Source organism: Pogoniulus pusillus, chromosome 16 (assembly GCF_015220805.1).
Source record: "Pogoniulus pusillus isolate bPogPus1 chromosome 16, bPogPus1.pri, whole genome shotgun sequence".
NCBI classification, from domain to species: domain Eukaryota; kingdom Metazoa; phylum Chordata; class Aves; order Piciformes; family Lybiidae; genus Pogoniulus; species Pogoniulus pusillus.
In genome coordinates, this window is record NC_087279.1 from 18,981,176 (window position 1) to 18,997,186 (window position 16,011).

At 45.2% G+C, this 16,011-nt stretch overlaps 1 protein-coding gene across 9 annotated transcripts in view; it reads left to right on the forward strand.

The window, feature by feature from the left end:
• Positions 1-14,224, forward strand: part of SLC6A6 (solute carrier family 6 member 6) — a 277,866-nt gene extending 263,642 nt beyond the window's left edge. For 8 of the 9 annotated variants that reach the window (XM_064156876.1, XM_064156879.1, XM_064156882.1 and 5 more), the window contains 5 exons: positions 347-484; positions 2,584-2,686; positions 4,037-4,137; positions 5,349-5,519; positions 9,003-14,224. In XM_064156876.1, coding sequence (XP_064012946.1) covers positions 347-484; positions 2,584-2,686; positions 4,037-4,137; positions 5,349-5,519; positions 9,003-9,143 — 654 coding nt within the window. In that variant the 3' untranslated portion in view covers positions 9,144-14,224. The remainder of the gene's footprint in view (positions 1-346; positions 485-2,583; positions 2,687-4,036; positions 4,138-5,348; positions 5,520-9,002) is intronic. The other variant, XM_064156885.1, reaches the window with a different exon arrangement.
• The last annotated feature ends 1,787 nt before the right edge of the window (positions 14,225-16,011 follow it).

The window sequence follows — 16,011 nt, forward strand, 5'->3', positions numbered from 1 at the left end:
CGAGTACATTGTGTATTCATCTCTAACAGCCACAACATAAAAGCTGCATTAGTGTCTTCCTGTCATCAAATTAACTTCCTTTATCCTGTGGCCCACACCTCCAAAGCCCCTTTGGTAGTTTGTAAGGCTGCTAGGGAATGAAAGGCGACTCTGAAAGCTTGTTCTGATCTGAAAAGTGAAGGCATCAGCCTGTGGGTTGCAAAGGAATGGGTGCTGCCTCGGTCACTCAGAGCAGCCTTTAGCCCCAGAGCACAGTTTGGGTGTTGCTGTGGAGTATGAGCCCAGGTAAAATGCGTGGCAGGTAATCCTCAAGTTACATTGCTTTGTTGTTGTTTTTCCCCTTCAGTTTGTTGAAGTTGAAGGACAGATCACGTCATTAGTTGATCTGCACCCATCCTTCCTAAGGAAGGGTTACCGACGGGAAATCTTCATCGCTATAGTATGTTTCCTTAGCTATCTTCTGGGACTAACTATGGTGACTGAGGTAAGTAGCCCCAGGGCTGGAAGTTACCTTCTTGTGTTCAGACTGATTCTAGCTATGGAGTTAGCCACTCAGAGCAGCAGTGCTCTTCAGATCTACAGATCGTGTTTCATCCCTAGCTCTGAAGGCGTTTTGAAATGGAGCTCTGTGTTCCCCCTCTTGCAGTCAGCAGAACAAAGACATAAAACCTCATTAAATTCAATCTAATCTCAGTTACTAATCAACGTGAGTATGAGTATTAACATCTGCTCCAAATGATGAAACACACTGGAACCTTCAGCAGAGCAGATTAAGAATCCATCCAGTGCATGCAGGGAAAGAGATTTTTATCTTAGTTACACAGATCTGAATCAATTAAATACCACTGGATTTATTCTGGTATGAACAAGACAGGAATATGTTCCAGTGGCTGCCCTCCTGTTCTGATATTTATCTCCAAAATAAAATCCAAGCCAGGTTTTTAAAGTGACTGGAAGAGCACAGTGGTGGGAGTTAAAATAGCACCTGCAACTGAGCTGCCTAACAAACAGGCTGTCAAGTAAAAGTACAGGCATATAGAGTTCAGTGTCGAGAGGGCAGAGTCTAACAGCAAAGTGCAAATAAATAGAGTTAGAAAGAAAAAATATTAACTATCCTCTTGGAAAAAAAGTCCTTCCACTCAATCACTAAAGGAAGACCCTCCTCGTGAACTCTCAGTTTGAGTCTTTTGGAGGCATTAATGTTAGGGGGTGTAGAGCCTAACAGCATAGTGTAAATGAGTAGAGTTAGAAAGAAAGAAATATTAACTATCCTCTTGAAAAAAAGTCCTTCCACTCAATCACTGAATGAAGACCCTCCTGATGAACTCCTAGTTTGGTCTTTTGTGGGCATCAATGTTAGGTGTTAGGAGGTGTAGAGCCTAACAGCATAGTGCCAATAATAGGAGGTATAGAGCCTAACAGCATAGTGCCAATAAATAGGGTTAGAAAGAAAGAAATATTAACTATCCTCTTGAAAAAAATCCTTCCACTCAAGCACTGAATGAAGACCCTCCTGATGAACTCCTACTGATGAACTCCTAGTTTAGTCTTTTGTGGGCATTAATGTTAGGTGTTAGGAGGTGTAGAGCCTAACAGCATAGTGCCAATAATAGGAGGTAGAGAGCCTAACAGCATAGTGCCAATAAATAGGGTTAGAAAGAAAGAAATGTTAACTATCCTCTTGAAAAAAGTCCTTCCACTCAATCACTGAATGAAGACCCTCCTGATGAACTCCTAGTTTGGTCTCTTGGAGGCATTAATGTTAGGAGGTACAGAGCCTAACAGCATAGTGCCAATAAATAGGGTTAGAAAGACAAAAAAAAAATGAACTATCCTCTTGAAAAAAGTCCTTCCACTCAATCACTAAAGGAAGACTCTCCTGATGAACTCCCAGTTTGAGTCTTTTGGAGGCATTGATGTTAGGAGGTGCAGAGCCTAAGAGCATAGTGCCAATAAATAGCTTTAGAAGGAAAAAAATGTTAGCTATCCTCCTGAATAAAAGTCCTTGCACTCAATCACTGAATGAAGACCCTCCTGATGAACTCCTAGTTTGGTCTTTCGTGGGCATCAATGTTAGGTGTTAGGAGGTGTAGAGCCTAACAGCATAGTGCAAATAAATAAGGTTAGAAGGAAAAAAAAAGTTAACTATCCTCTTGTGTAAAAGTCCTTCCACTCAATCACTAAATGAAGACCCTCCTGATGAACTCCTAGTTTGAGTCTTTTGGAGGCATTAATGGTAGGAGGTAATTTATTGTTCCTGGATGTCATTGAAGGTTTCTATAAATGCACACCCTAAAATACCTTTAAGAAGGAAAGATTTAAGTGTCTGAGTAGATTATACTAAGTGGCTTCATTTTGTTTAGTCCTCGTCTTGTTTGGAACGCTGCAGTAAACATGCAAGGAACATATTCCCTGGGGAAAGTCATGATCAATATTTACCCTACCTACTTGCTTGATGTTTCTTCTTGTTAGAGGCAGTCATTAAGAGCCGTTGCTGGATGTTAGTGTGAGCTGGGCCTGATGTATTCATCGTCTTCCCCCCTGTCTATCACAATTCCAACCTGCTGTGTCTCTCTTTTACAGGGTGGCATGTATGTTTTTCAACTCTTTGACTACTATGCAGCTAGTGGTGTATGCCTTTTGTGGGTTGCATTCTTTGAATGTATTGCTGTAGCCTGGGTTTATGGTAAGTGAGAAGCCTTTCATCTCATACCTTTTGGTGAGTCAGTGGCAATTTTGCTAGCCAAACATTGAATCAGCAGCCACTCTAGAATCTTCTCCCCAGCAACACACTCAGGCCACTAATATAGATTTGCTCTGACCTCTTGCAGGCAAATTTGCATGTGGGATGAAGCCAGCCACCAGTGTTTTTCCACATTAAAATGAGTTTTGTCTTTTCTTTTTCTATTGCTAATGAATAAAAGCACAATGAAGCATTTACATGTGTTAAGTTTAGAGGACAGAGTTGAAAGTCTGGCCAGCCGTGAAACTTTCTGCTTGTCTCACACAGAATTTCCTTTCAGAGCTGCAATGGCCATGAGGGGAAAGCCAACCAAAGAGAAAATACAAAAAGGAGGCTGACAGAACAGTGTATTCTGTCCTGCTAGTTTTAGGAGATGCTGAGTACCAAGGTCTGACAGGAGCTTCTTTAGCTGCCTGAGACAGTAGCTGAAGAATCATCAGAAGATGTTTGCTGCTGAGGGCTGGTCCTTTCCTTGGCTGTGGGAAGTATAGGCTGGATGTTAGGAGGAAGTTGTTGGCAGAGAGAGTGATTGGCATTGGAATGGGCTGCCCAGGGAGGTGGTGGAGTCACCATCCCTGGAAGTGTTCAAGAAAAGCCTGGCTGAGGCACTTAGTGCCATGATCTGGTTGACTGGCTAGGGCTGGGTGCTAGGTTAGCCTGGATGATCTTGGAGGTCTCTTCCAACCTGGTTGATTCTATGATTCTGTGTTCATGTGCTCTGTCTCTTTAGAAAAGCCAAGCAACCAAAGCCTTCATTTTGCATCAGTCTTCTGTAGAAGCAGAGTCATTTACAGTCATGTCCTTCCTATGGTGATCCCTCTGGCAAGTTCTTGAGGAGTGGCTGAGGGAACTGGGGTTGTTAAGCCTGGAGTTAAAAAAAGAAGCTCAGGAGAGTCCTTATCACTCTCTTCACCCAGCTAACAGGCAATAGGACAAGAGGAAATAGACTCAGGTGGCACCAGGGAAGATGGAGACTGGGTATTAGGAAAAATGTCTTCATCAGAAGGGTTATTCAGCTGCACAGGGGAGTGGTGGAGTTGCTGGTCCTGGAGGTATTTAAACGATGTGTAGAAGATATGTGGCTGAAGGATGTGGTTTAATGGTGGGTTTCAAAACCCACCTGGATGCATTCCTGTGTGGCCTGCTGTAGGTGATCCTGCTTTTGGTAGAGAGGTTGGGCTTGGTGGTCTCTGGATGGCCCTTCCAACCCTTAGCATTAGCACTTGGGCTTGAGGCTCTGGAAGGTCTTTGCCAGCCAAAACAAGTCTGTGTTTCTGTGACTGTCCACTGTAGGCGCTGATAATATTTATGATGCCATTGAGGATATGATTGGATACAGACCTGGTCCCTGGATGAAATGGAGCTGGATTGTGATCACACCAGTTCTTTGCGTGGTGAGTACTGACCCCTGCTTTCAAGCCTTCTGCACGGCAGCTCTGAGCTGCCTCTGACTGCTTCTCTTCGAGTAAAGGCTGCTGTGTTCAGAGGCCAGTTTGCAAAGAAGGGCTGTGGGTTTGAACACAGCCCTCAAAGGCATCATCCTTGTGGTGGTTTGGGTGTTTCCCTTCCCCCCCCACTTTTGGAAATGCCTCAGCTAACTCAGACGGGCTCTGGGAATGTAAATGAAGCTATTTATTTACAGCAGCACAATATACAAGCAGATATTTACAGTATATGCAGTTATAGACAGAAATATATAAGATAAAAACAATACAGAAGCACAACTCCCCTCCCAGAAACCTGAGTCCCCAGGAGGGGCTCTCAATCATCCCTGAACCTTCCCCCTGCCCCTCTCAACCTTACCTCAGTTCTCAGGAAGAAGAGAGGTGCAGCCAAGAGGTTAAGAAGCAAGGTTAGTGGCAGAGGTTAAGAAGCAAGGTCAGTGGCAGCGAGGTTAGGGAGATGTAGCTCAGTCTGAAGCCAGAAGCAGAGTGAAAAAACAGCAAATGTGCTATCTAATGTTTACTGTCTTGCTCCCATACATCTCAGCGAGACTGTGAGGGAAGGAGACACAACCATGTTTTCCTTTCATAGCCAATTATCTACTTTCTCTCACCAAAACATTCTAGCCTGCTTCAAACTAGCACAATCCTCTCAGTTGTTAGCATGACAGCTCTCTGCTCTGCCTGCCAAAATTGCAACTGGCTACATTTGAGCAGATTTTTCTCAGGACTGGCAAAATACTGCAGTCATGACTCAGAAAAGTCACTTTCCAAAGAGCAAGCCCCACTTTATGTGATAGCACTGCTGGCCCTTCTGAACAAAAAGCCCCGAGCAATCTGAGGCAGGCACTCAGCTTGAAGTATTTGGTTTGCTGTGAAGAAGCCTCTTGCAGTGGCCAGCACATATCTGAGCCCTGAAAAAGAGCAGGCAGTGCATTGCAGCTGTTCAGCACCACTGCTTAGCACCCTATTGTCAAGCAACAGTTTATCTATATGCAGATGCTCTTTCAATAACTCATAAGCAAGAATAGCTTCCCCACTGGTCTGAAATACATCAGCTCTGCCTTTCACTGCCTGTTCTGCTTAGGGCCAGTGGCAGCACCAGAACCCTCCTGCTTTCAGCGTTTTTGGAGCCTTAATTTGCTTTCCTTTGTCATCCCCAGGGGTGCTTTATCTTTTCTTTGGCCAAGTACAAACCGCTGACCTACAACAAGGTCTACACGTACCCAGACTGGGCAATTGGCCTGGGCTGGGTTCTTGCCCTTTCCTCCATGATCTGCATCCCTATGGTGATGGTCATCCGCATCATACAGTCAGATGGGTCGCTTATTGAGGTAAGAAGGGGTCTGGGGGTCTGGGGTGATGCAAAGCTCAACATGAGCTGACAGTGTGAGTGCAGCCCAGACAGCCAACTTTGTCCTGAGCTGCAGCAAGAGCAGTGTGGGCAGCAGGGCAAGGGAGGGGATTCTGCCTCTTCACTCTGCTCTCATCAAACCCCATCTGGAGTCCTGTGTGCAGTTCTGGAGCCCCCAACACAAGAGGGACATGGAACTGTTGGAGCCAGTCCAGAGGAGGGGCACAAAGATGCTCAGAGGGCTGCAGCAGCTCTGCTCTGAGGGCAGGCTGAGAGAGTTGGGGCTCTTCAGTCTGAAGAAGAGAAGGCTTTGAGGAAATCTTGTAGTGGCTTTCCAGTATCTGAAGGAGACCTACAGGAAGGCTGGGGAGAGACTATTGACAAGGTCTTGTAACAGCAGGACAAGAGGTAATGGGTTTAAACTGGCAGAGGGGAGATTCAAACTAGATGTTAGGAGGAAGCTCTTTCCAGTGAGGATGTCGAGACACTGGCACAGGTTGCCCAGGGAGGTTGTGGCTGCTCCCTTCCTGGAGGTGTTCAAGGCCAGGTTGGATGAGTCCTTGAGTGACCTGTTCTAGTGGGAGGTGTCCCTGCCTATGGCAGGGGGTTAGAGCTGGATGATCTTTGAGATCCCTTCCAACCTAAACCATTCTGTGATTCTAAGAGCCACCAGTGGTGCTCCTACAGAAGAAGGGGAGCTTGAATTCCAAGTGCTTTACAGAAAATAAGAATGGTGCTTGGAAAACTGCCACCTTGTCCAGGCAGAGCAAAGTTGGGTGCCTCTCCCACAGCAAATGCAAATAAGGCTCTTACAGATCACCTGTTCCTTGGGCAAACAGCAGGAGCAGAGCAAACACGAAGCCTCAGTAAGAGGTTTGGCCACAGACAAACACCAGGTGATTTTACTTGTGTCCCACTTCTGTAGGCTCCAGCTTGCCTCTTTGTGCAGACAAGGGTGCCTCTGAGTGCCAGGTCTCTCTTCTCCAGCCTGTGGATCACCACCTCACAGATCACTGAGGAAACAACAGAGAGCTGAATCCAGGCCAGGCAACTTCTGGGAAATTTGGATCCACTTAGGGGTTCTGTGGCTCTCAGGCATGAGTTTTGATCAGGGTAACTGAATCAAAGTCTACCCCTCCTGCCAGTGGGCTTCACTTTTTAGCATTTTTAATATCTTCTTTAATTATTTATTTCAAATGAATCAAATTGAGCCACTGGATTCAGATTGCCCTGATCCTTGGAAAACTTTGGGTCTGATTCAGAGCTGACAGTGCAGATTCTCTACAGTTTGGATTTGCAGGCAATCCCCTGCCTTTCACAGTTCAGGGCAGGTTCCCTTCATCAGTTTTTTTCTTCCAGTGGAAAGTTTTCAGTGAGTGTGCAAGCATGAAACTCTTCTAAGGTTTCAGATGAGTTTTGTTTTTGCCTAATGAGACGTTCTTAAATGCAGCCCAGGGTATTCTTGGAGGAGAAAGTGGGACACTTCGGGTTAAGGGGAAAAAAAGGCAGCCCAGAATGAAAAGGAACCTTTGCCAGAGAACAAATGCTTGCATTTGTTTTCCTCTCAAGTGTTAATGCTCTGTTTCAGCTGTGGCCAGAGCATTTTTATGAGTGTTTGTTTTCCTGCCTACACTGTCACCATCTATTGAGAGACAAGTCTAAAAGTGGCCAAAACACCCCACAAAGACCATGTTAGGAGAGGAAAGAGAGTAAACACTGGTCAGATGCCATTTAGTTCTTCCTTTGTGTGCTGAGATGTAGGAGAGGAGTTGCCATTTGGCAACCAAGGGCTGGGCTAAAAGGCAGAGCTGTTTCTAAATGGGGAAGGAGAACACACATAATTTGAGCAGCAGCTGCAGCACTGAAAGCCCAGCACCCAGGATGCTGAGTAACTCTGGGAATGCCCTCTCGTGTCTGACCTGCGTGCATCAAGCTAGGCTTTGCAGCTGAGCAAAAATTTCACATGCTGCTCCACAGCCCAGGGGCCTGGGTCCTTCCAGAGCCACACAGCATACACAGAATCACAGAATTCAGCAGCTTGGGAAAGACCTTTGAGATCATCGAGTGCAACCTGTCACCCAGCACCTTCCCATTAACTAACCCATGGCACAAAGTGCCTCCTCCAGCCTCCTTTTACACATCACAGGGCTGGTGACTCCACCACCTCCCTGGGAAGCTCATTCCAATGCCAGTCACTCCTTCTGTGAAGAACTTCTTCCTGAAGTCCAGCCTAAAGCTGCCCTGGCACAGCTTGAGACACACATCCCTGATAGCCACCAGGTCCCTCCTCAGCTTGCCATGTCATCCATTCTGCAGATTACAGAATCACAGAACCTTGGATTTTGGAAGGGCCCTCCAGAGATCATCCAGTCCAATCCCCCCCTGCCAAGGCAGGATCCCCTAGGGTAGTTTGCACAGGAATGCATCCAGCTGGGTTTGGAAAGTCTTCAGAGAAGGACACTTCACAACTTCTCTGGGCAGCCTGTTCGGGTGCTCTGTCACCCTCACTGTCAAGAAGTTTCTCCTCATGCTGAGTTGAAACCTTCTCTGGTCCAGTTTGCAGCTGTTGCCTCTTGTCTTATTGCTGCTGAACAGTGCAAAGAGCTTGGCCCCAGCCACTTGACACCCACCCCTCAGATATTTGTCCACATGGATGAGATCTTCTCTCAATCTTCTTTTCTCCAGACCAAACAGCCCCACAGCTCTCAGTCTTTCTTAGTAGGGGAGATGCTCAAGTCCCCCATTCATCCTCGTGTCTCTCTGCTGGACTCTTGCCAGCAGGTCCCTGTCTCTCCTGAACTGGGGGCCCAAACCTGGACACAGTATTCCAGGTGTGGTCTCACTAGGGCAGAGTAGAGGGCAAAAAGAACCTCCCTAGCCCTGCTGGCCACACTTTTCCTGATGTACCCCAGGATGCTATTGGAGCTCTTGGTCACAAGGACACATTGCTGCCCCATGCAGAACTTGATCTCCTCTCACAGTCTTCTCTTCTCCAGACCAAACAGCTGCAGGGCTCTGAGCCTCTCTTAGTAGGGCAGATGCTCAAGTCCCCCCATTCATCCTCGTGTCTCTCTGCTGGACTCTTGCCAGCAGGTCCCTGCCTCTCCTGAGCTGGGGAGCCCAAACCTGGATGCAGTATTCCAGGTGTGGTCTCACTAGAGAAGAACCTCTCTAGCCCTGCTGGCCACACTTTTCCTGATGTACCCCCCAGGATGCCGTTGGAGCTCTTGATCACAAGGACACATTGCTGCCCCATGCAGAACTTGATCTCCTCTCAGTCTTCTCTTCTCCAGACCAAACAGCTGCAGGGCTCTGAGCCTCTCTTAGTAGGGGAGATGCTCAAGTCCCCCATTCATCCTCATGGCACTCCACTGGACTCTTTCCAGCAGGTCCCTCTCTTATGTATGACAAGGGGGGGGGGGGTACTTGGTCTTCTAAGCTGTGCTTCTCTTCTTCCTTTCAGAGGATAAAAGCAGTGGCTGCCCCCAAGGAAGTGAATCGGTGGTCCAAAGACACAGAGAGTGGCACCCCCTTCTGCCCCAATGGCACCTCGAATGGTGGATTGATCAAGCCAACTCATATCATTGTGGAAACCATGATGTGAGCTCTCTCTGTGAGAGGCTAAACCTGCTTTAACTGCCGTTTACTAACCATAGATTCTCATAGGACCAGGTTTACAGAGCTTTATATTTGCACTAGGATTTTATTTCTCACAGAGAAAAGTTTTTGGGTTGGTTTTTTTTGTGTGTGTGTGGGGAATATTTTTTGTTTGTTTTGGGGAGGGTTTTTTTTTTTTGTTTGTTTTTTAATATTTTGTAAGGTAATCACAGCAGATGTCTCTCTGTAGAGGGAGAGCTTTCATATCAGCCTAGACATATTACAGGAATTTACTATTATTGTGGGGTTGGTTTTTTTAAGTGTGTATCTCTTTAACTATTCTACATCTTACCACTTGAATTGATTGTCTTGCCAGCAATACATTCAAGTCTCAGAAAGCAATTTTAGGTGCTGGTATGGTTGGGAGCAGGGTAACCCTACAGAACACACAAAAGGAGCTCTGTTGAGAGATAGGACTGAAAAAAAAAAACCAAACAAAACACCAAAACAGAAAGATAAAAAGATGCTGTTTCAAGAGACTCTTCAAAGGTGTAGTATTTCCACCCTCTGGTTCAGTTGTGGTTTCAGGGTCACAGCAGGGAAAGGGTACAGCTATCTTTAGCACAGTCCCTGAGTACAGATCTAGCTGGGCAGCTGGAGCAGGGAGGTTGCAAGGGAGGCAGAGAAGCTGGGTGTGAAAAGCCTTGCAGCCAGCCCTTGCAAATAGAGCACTGGGACCCAGGCACACAGAGAGGAGAACTTTAGGGAGGCTTTTGCAGAATTTGGCATGGTTCACTCTTTTTAATTTATTTTATTTCTTATTTTTTAGTTGTTTGGGCTTTTTTTTAGGGGTTTTGGGTTTTTTTTTTTTTACTTGAGTGAGCAGAGAAGTTGAGTATCTGCTCCTGAGTTTTCCAGCAAAGCATATTTTAGTGTGGTGGTGGCACTCGTGTGAACCTCATTGCTTCAGACTGGGAAGGGCAACCTGTCTCTGGGGCAAGGGGGGAGCGGGAGCAAACACTGAGGAGCTGAGAGGGGAAAGCAGCACCTGCCCTTGGCTGCTTCAGATGTTCACTTGCTCATTCATTTGCCTGCTAATTGTTGGACTTTGGTGCCAGGCAGAAAAACAAAAGAATCCCTTCTGGACTCTGACCGTCCAAAGGTGAACTCAGACCAGGTCGTCCTGGATGGAAGGAGCAAACCTGCTCAGCTACACCTGGGGTAAACCAGTGTTTATAACTGACCCACTCTTAGTAGTACTACTAATTCAGGTAATAATATTACTCAGCAAACAGGTGCTTCTCAGCCATGTATCTTAAACATGTTTTGCCATGTTCAGTAACCAGGATTTGCTTTCTTTATTTATTTGGAGGGTGTTCATTGCTGTTAAGGGAACAGATAAAAGGACTAAGTCCATTTTCCCATGTTCCTACATAGCAGCAGTGGATCTAAGGCCCTCAAGACTTTTTGGCCATCATTGGGTTGAATCATAACTGTTTGGGTTGTTTTTTCTCTCTAGGGGAGGGTGGAGATGTATTCATAAGGCATATGAGTCTTATCTGCTGAAGAAACAGAGCTGTCAGGATTTTAAGTTGGAGCAAAGGGATCATGTAACACTGAAATATCTCGTGTCTGGTCAGAAGGAATTCTGTACTGTTCCACTTTAGAGTGGGGAGTGAAAAGAAACCACTACAAGAAGCATAGATATGAGGATTCCATTTCGTGTGGGCCCACCTGGACATTTCCATGGGGAATTGCTCCCTGAAAAATTGTCCAAAACATAGGCAAGAGCCTTTTCAAATGAAAGAAAGAAACAAAACCAAACAAAAACTTGAGCAGGTTGTGCTGGGAACAGATCCTCTGACAAAACTCAGCCTTTTCTTCTGGGCATTGGGTTAGGGGAAGAGGTTTGGTTTTCTTTTTTTCTCCTTCTCGTGATGCCACATTTGAGCTATCCAAAAGTATTCAGAGGAAGTGCTTGATGAAAGCAGAGTTTGTATCTGTTTATTCTGCTGTCAGCTTAGTCTGTCAGGGCAGAGTTTGTAATTTAAACAGAAACATAGCCAGTTCTTAACATTCCTACAGAGTAGCTTTCTCTCTTTTTTCCCCTTGTCCCATGGGCTAACTGGCCACAGCAGCACAAACACTTTGTTGATTAGCTTGTTGGTTTTCCTGGAACAGCAAAAAAAGGCTGATTTGAGACGAAGAGATGGACCAAAGTCATTGCAATTAAAAATAAGACATGTAAAAAGGGGGGGAAAAAAGAAAGTAGCTGCATCAATAACTGTCCAAATCTTTCTAATTTGAATGGGGAGGCATTTTTCCTTCAGGCAGCTGAGCTGCAGTAACAAACCCAGTCAGAGCAGAACTGTTTGTTTTCTTTTTTCTTATTGTTGTCTTAGGAGAGTTATAAATGAAACTGTCTTAGGAGAGTTATAAATGAAACTTTTCCACAGCTGGAGATGGCAAAGCTCTTATGACACATGCTGGGGCCAATGGCAACAGCCATTTGAAGGTCACAAAGGATTCCATGAGCCAGTGAGTGTCATCAGACATGCCCCAAACAAACAAACATGCATAAAGATGTTTGTTGGTTTGGGGTTTTTTATTCATTTTGGGTTTGTGAGCCTTTAACTATCAAAGGCATGGAAAATTACTCAAAGATAACTCTCTTAGTGGGCTTCAGCTTGGCCCCTCATTTTTTAGGTACACTTAATGCCTGCAGTAAACAGGCATGCTTGCTTTGGTGAAGGAGGAGTAGCAGGTTAGGGGGGTCTGAATGAATGGTTTCTGTGAGTGCAGAAGGAACATTGATGCTTGATTTGTTTTTTGATACACACATTGTCATAGAACTGTGTTTTAGTTTGCACATCGTTGTTTTGGGGTGGGTTTTTTTTTTGAGGGGGGAGTGTTGTGGGTTTTGGGTTTTTTTTGGGGTGGGGGAGTTGTGTGTGTGTGTTGTAGAATTGAGACAAGCTTTAGTTAGGGGGAAAAGGAGAATGATTTGGCTACATCAAAGATGTCACCAGCCAGTCTGATGGGTGTTTAGCTATCTCCCATGTCATGGAGAGTGTCTTTGTGTGAAGAACCAGAGGGTTAATACTACACCTTTCAAAGAACAACTACCAGAGAACCAGAACCCAGCCCCATGTCGATACAAACTGTGCCATTCAAATCAGTCTCTTCCATGTACCGAGGGAAAACGTCTCGCACATATGCAACAACCTCATCCAAGCAGTCTCCACATCAACTGCTCTGGCCCTGCTGTGCTCATGACTGCAAGGAAGGGCTTGGGGCTCACAAAGAGCCAAGAAATTGCTGTGTCTGGAAAACAGTTCCCCTCTCCCCAATTCCCTCCCCTCAACAAAAGCAAAATAAGTTCTTAGGTTTCTTTTTTAACTGGGGACTGAGTTCCAATGAGCACACTCAGATTTTTTACTGTTTGGGGTTTTTTTTTTTCCCCCCTAACAACTTTTATCAGACCTCTGAAACTTTTCTTGGTGATAAATCTGCTTTCCAACATGATCCTCTGCCAAATTTATTTGAACAGAAATCATTTTACAAGAAAAAAAAGCCTGTGTTTTCTATCTAATTGTGAACTGCAAATACAACTGGTTTTTCCCCCCTCCACCCCCTCCTAATTTGTTTAAACACCTCTGACTTATTTTACCTGCTTTATTTAAACGAGGAACTCAATATTATTACATCTTAACTAGTCACAGGTGAACTGGTTTGCATCCTGGGATAGGTTAGTGCAGTCATGGTGTGTGAGAAGTAGATGCCTGAATTTAAAGCTAGAATAAGCCCAGACTAAACCCACACTTGCTGATATTTCATGTACCTTTGCATTTGTGGGTTCTTCTGGACTTGAAGGCAGCAGAATCCCAACAGTGTTCATTTCCAGTTGAATTGAGACAGGCAGCAGAAATGTAAAGGGGAGGATTTACCCCACAAGACTCTCCTACCTGTTCCTTATGTTTCTCAGAGCTTTTTCAGTTCACCTGTCACTGGTTATGATCTTGCTGAACGAGCATCTATTGTAAGGGTCTTTACCAGTAGTCTGTGTTTTGGTATTTAAACAGGTTGATTTCATAAGCAGAACTGGGTTTTATTGTTGCTGTTGTTCTCATTTTCCTTCTCATCCATAGTTTTCCTTTTCATCTGGTCCAAACACATACTTAACAAAAGTCCTTTCAAAAGTGTGAGCTATAGTAGGGCCACAATGGATTTGTTCCCGTGTGGTAAAACAAAATACAGAAGCCTTGCAGCTGTGTTTGCATTCTGGGCCAACACTGATGATCACCCTGCAGCAGCAGTGCAGCTCCTGGAGTGGATGAGAGTTAGGACCGGTCTGCTGAAACAGCTCAGCAAAACTGATATTTGTTTTGTGCTGCTGCTCTTGGAGAGAGGAAGAAAAGAGGAAAAAAAAACTAAGAAATAAAGGTTCAGCCTTACAGATGCTGTCACAAAAAAAAAAGCCCAACAATCACCAGCAGAGCCTTTAATGTCACCGCCAGGATAGCATCTTCGGCAGCTCTTTCCAGTCCCCTGTGCATCCTCCCTTCTCAGCTGCAGATGCTCCGGTTCCTCTTCTCTGCCTCAGCAGTAGGTGAGTCAAGCAGATCTGAAGACACATGGACATTTCCATTCAATAGGCCTGTGACAAGTCTCCTCCTAGGTCTGCTTTTATCTGCTAAGAAGATTCACGGTTTCAGTGAGGTCACACTTGGACTCAAAGCTCCCACCTGTCGCATCAAGGGCAGAACTCCATCCGTGGGAGAAGGATTTGAACGTTTTTGAGTAACTGATGATTTGCTTCCACGTCTTGTGGTCACTGCAGGATCACTCATGGAGGCCCAACGTGTATATAAAATGTTAAATAAGATGTGTATTGAATGGAGTGGACAAATTAGTTAAGCAGCTCAAGGACACTCAGAAGAAAGATGACTGACATCGTTTCCAGGAGAGTCAATGGAAGTTGTTTGCTTTCAGTGGCGGGGGAAGAAAAAGAAACAGAAAAAGGAAAAGAAAAAGAACAAAACCACCAACAAAAACCAACAAAAAAAAACCAAACCTCAAACCCCCCAAACAATCAGTCTGTGTTTAAGTAGGGCAGTAGGTGAAATCTTCCACCCTCGTACGCACGCGCACAAGTGGGGACGTCGTTTCTAGTCCTAGGGTGCAAATCCTGTGTGTAAGTTTTGCAGAGGGGTTTAGGATGAGGATTTTAGGCATCACTTGCTTGCAAAGAGCCAACCTGCCAGGGTGTCCAAGTGGCCTTTCCTAAACTGAGGGTGGTGGAAGAGGGGAAAGCAATGATAAGCTCCAGGTCGGTGGCCCCTCCAAGGAAGCCTTAAGATTGGACTTGAAGATTCTGCTGGCTCCTTTGTAAGTGCCACATTGCGCTTGGTTATGGGAGGTTGGGTGTGTTGTGGCTTTGGGCAGCTGCCTTGGACTTTTCTCCAAAATCAGCATACAAAGAGCCTTGTGGTTAGGATTGCCATGTACTTGTGTAGTTGTGTGTTTGCATGAGCAAAGGTCAGGAACTGTCAGACCCTAGTAGCACGTTTTCTTTCTTGTAATCAAAGATAAGCTTCAGAAAGAAAGGATTCAGTTGGTTCAGTGCCACTTCACGCCTAAGAACCCCATGAGCTAATGTAGAAGAGAGTCCCTGAGCTGTGTAGTTTGATCACTTGAAATTTCTGTTGATACAAAGGGTCAAGCTGAATTTTTGGGAAAGTTTGCTCAAGAAAGACTTGAGCACAATCAGCACCAGCCCCAGCTGGAAAACTGCCTATTGCAGCCCTGCACCCTCCAGTGGATCATGGCTGTTTTCTGCCAGCCCAAAATAGACCTGCACAGGGCATTTCCATCCCCTCCCCCCCCCAAAAAAAAAAAAAGAATTGAAAAGTGTAATTTGTTTGTTTCTATTGAAACATAACACAGAAAAAAGTCAACCTTTTGTGTCTGTGTTTTCCAAGCAGCAGTGTGAATTGGGGAGTTCAATTTACCTGTGTCTTAACTGCAGCAAAAAGCTCCAACCATCATCTGACCAGGGAAAAAAAAATAGTGAGGCAAGATTAAAAATGTTGCAAGTTGAAAATGCTAAGAGAACAAATCACTTCCCATTGGAGATCACAGGATGCTAGGAGTTGGAAAGGACCCAAGGAGATCATCGAGTCCAACGCCTCCTGTCAGAGCAGGACCAGACAGTCTAGCGCAGAGATGGGTTTGCAACTGGGGAAGAGCCTGACCCTGCTGGTAGTGCCGGGTGAGTAATCTCTGCTGGGTGCTCATCTGATAAATGGACTCAAGTGGCCAAACTTAGTCCCCAGAAGCTTTCCACAGCCCTGAGCTCTAGGAATAAACAGAAGGCAATTTTCAAAGCGGTGAGGCTTTGGAGGCTTCCTCGCTATGGTTTGGCTCTGTGGTGCACAGCAGGACTGCGCTGCTCGCATCACCGTTTGCAGCACAGGGGAAACCGTGGCCTGACTTGAGAAGTTAGAAGAAATAATGGGGGGGAAAAAAATATATATAGTTAAAAACAAACCCAAACTGAAGCTTGAGTATGCTAAGGAGCTTGTGTGCATGCATATGTGTGGGGGGAAGGCTTTTGTCCTCTGCGAGTCAGCATGGTACCTTGTGTTTCTAAATAGAGCTGCTGCTGCTGCTGCAGTTGGGATGCTAAACAGAGTTGAGTTTTTAATCTTCTTTTTCAATATATAAAGAAAAATTAATTTAGAAATTAAAAAAAATATAGAGAGCAATGGCAAAATCATGCTGAGAGGCTGGAAGTAATAAATGAAAAGTAAAAGTGAAATGAAATAAAATAAGGTTAAATTAAATGAAAGAAAAGAAAATCCATTGAAATGTAA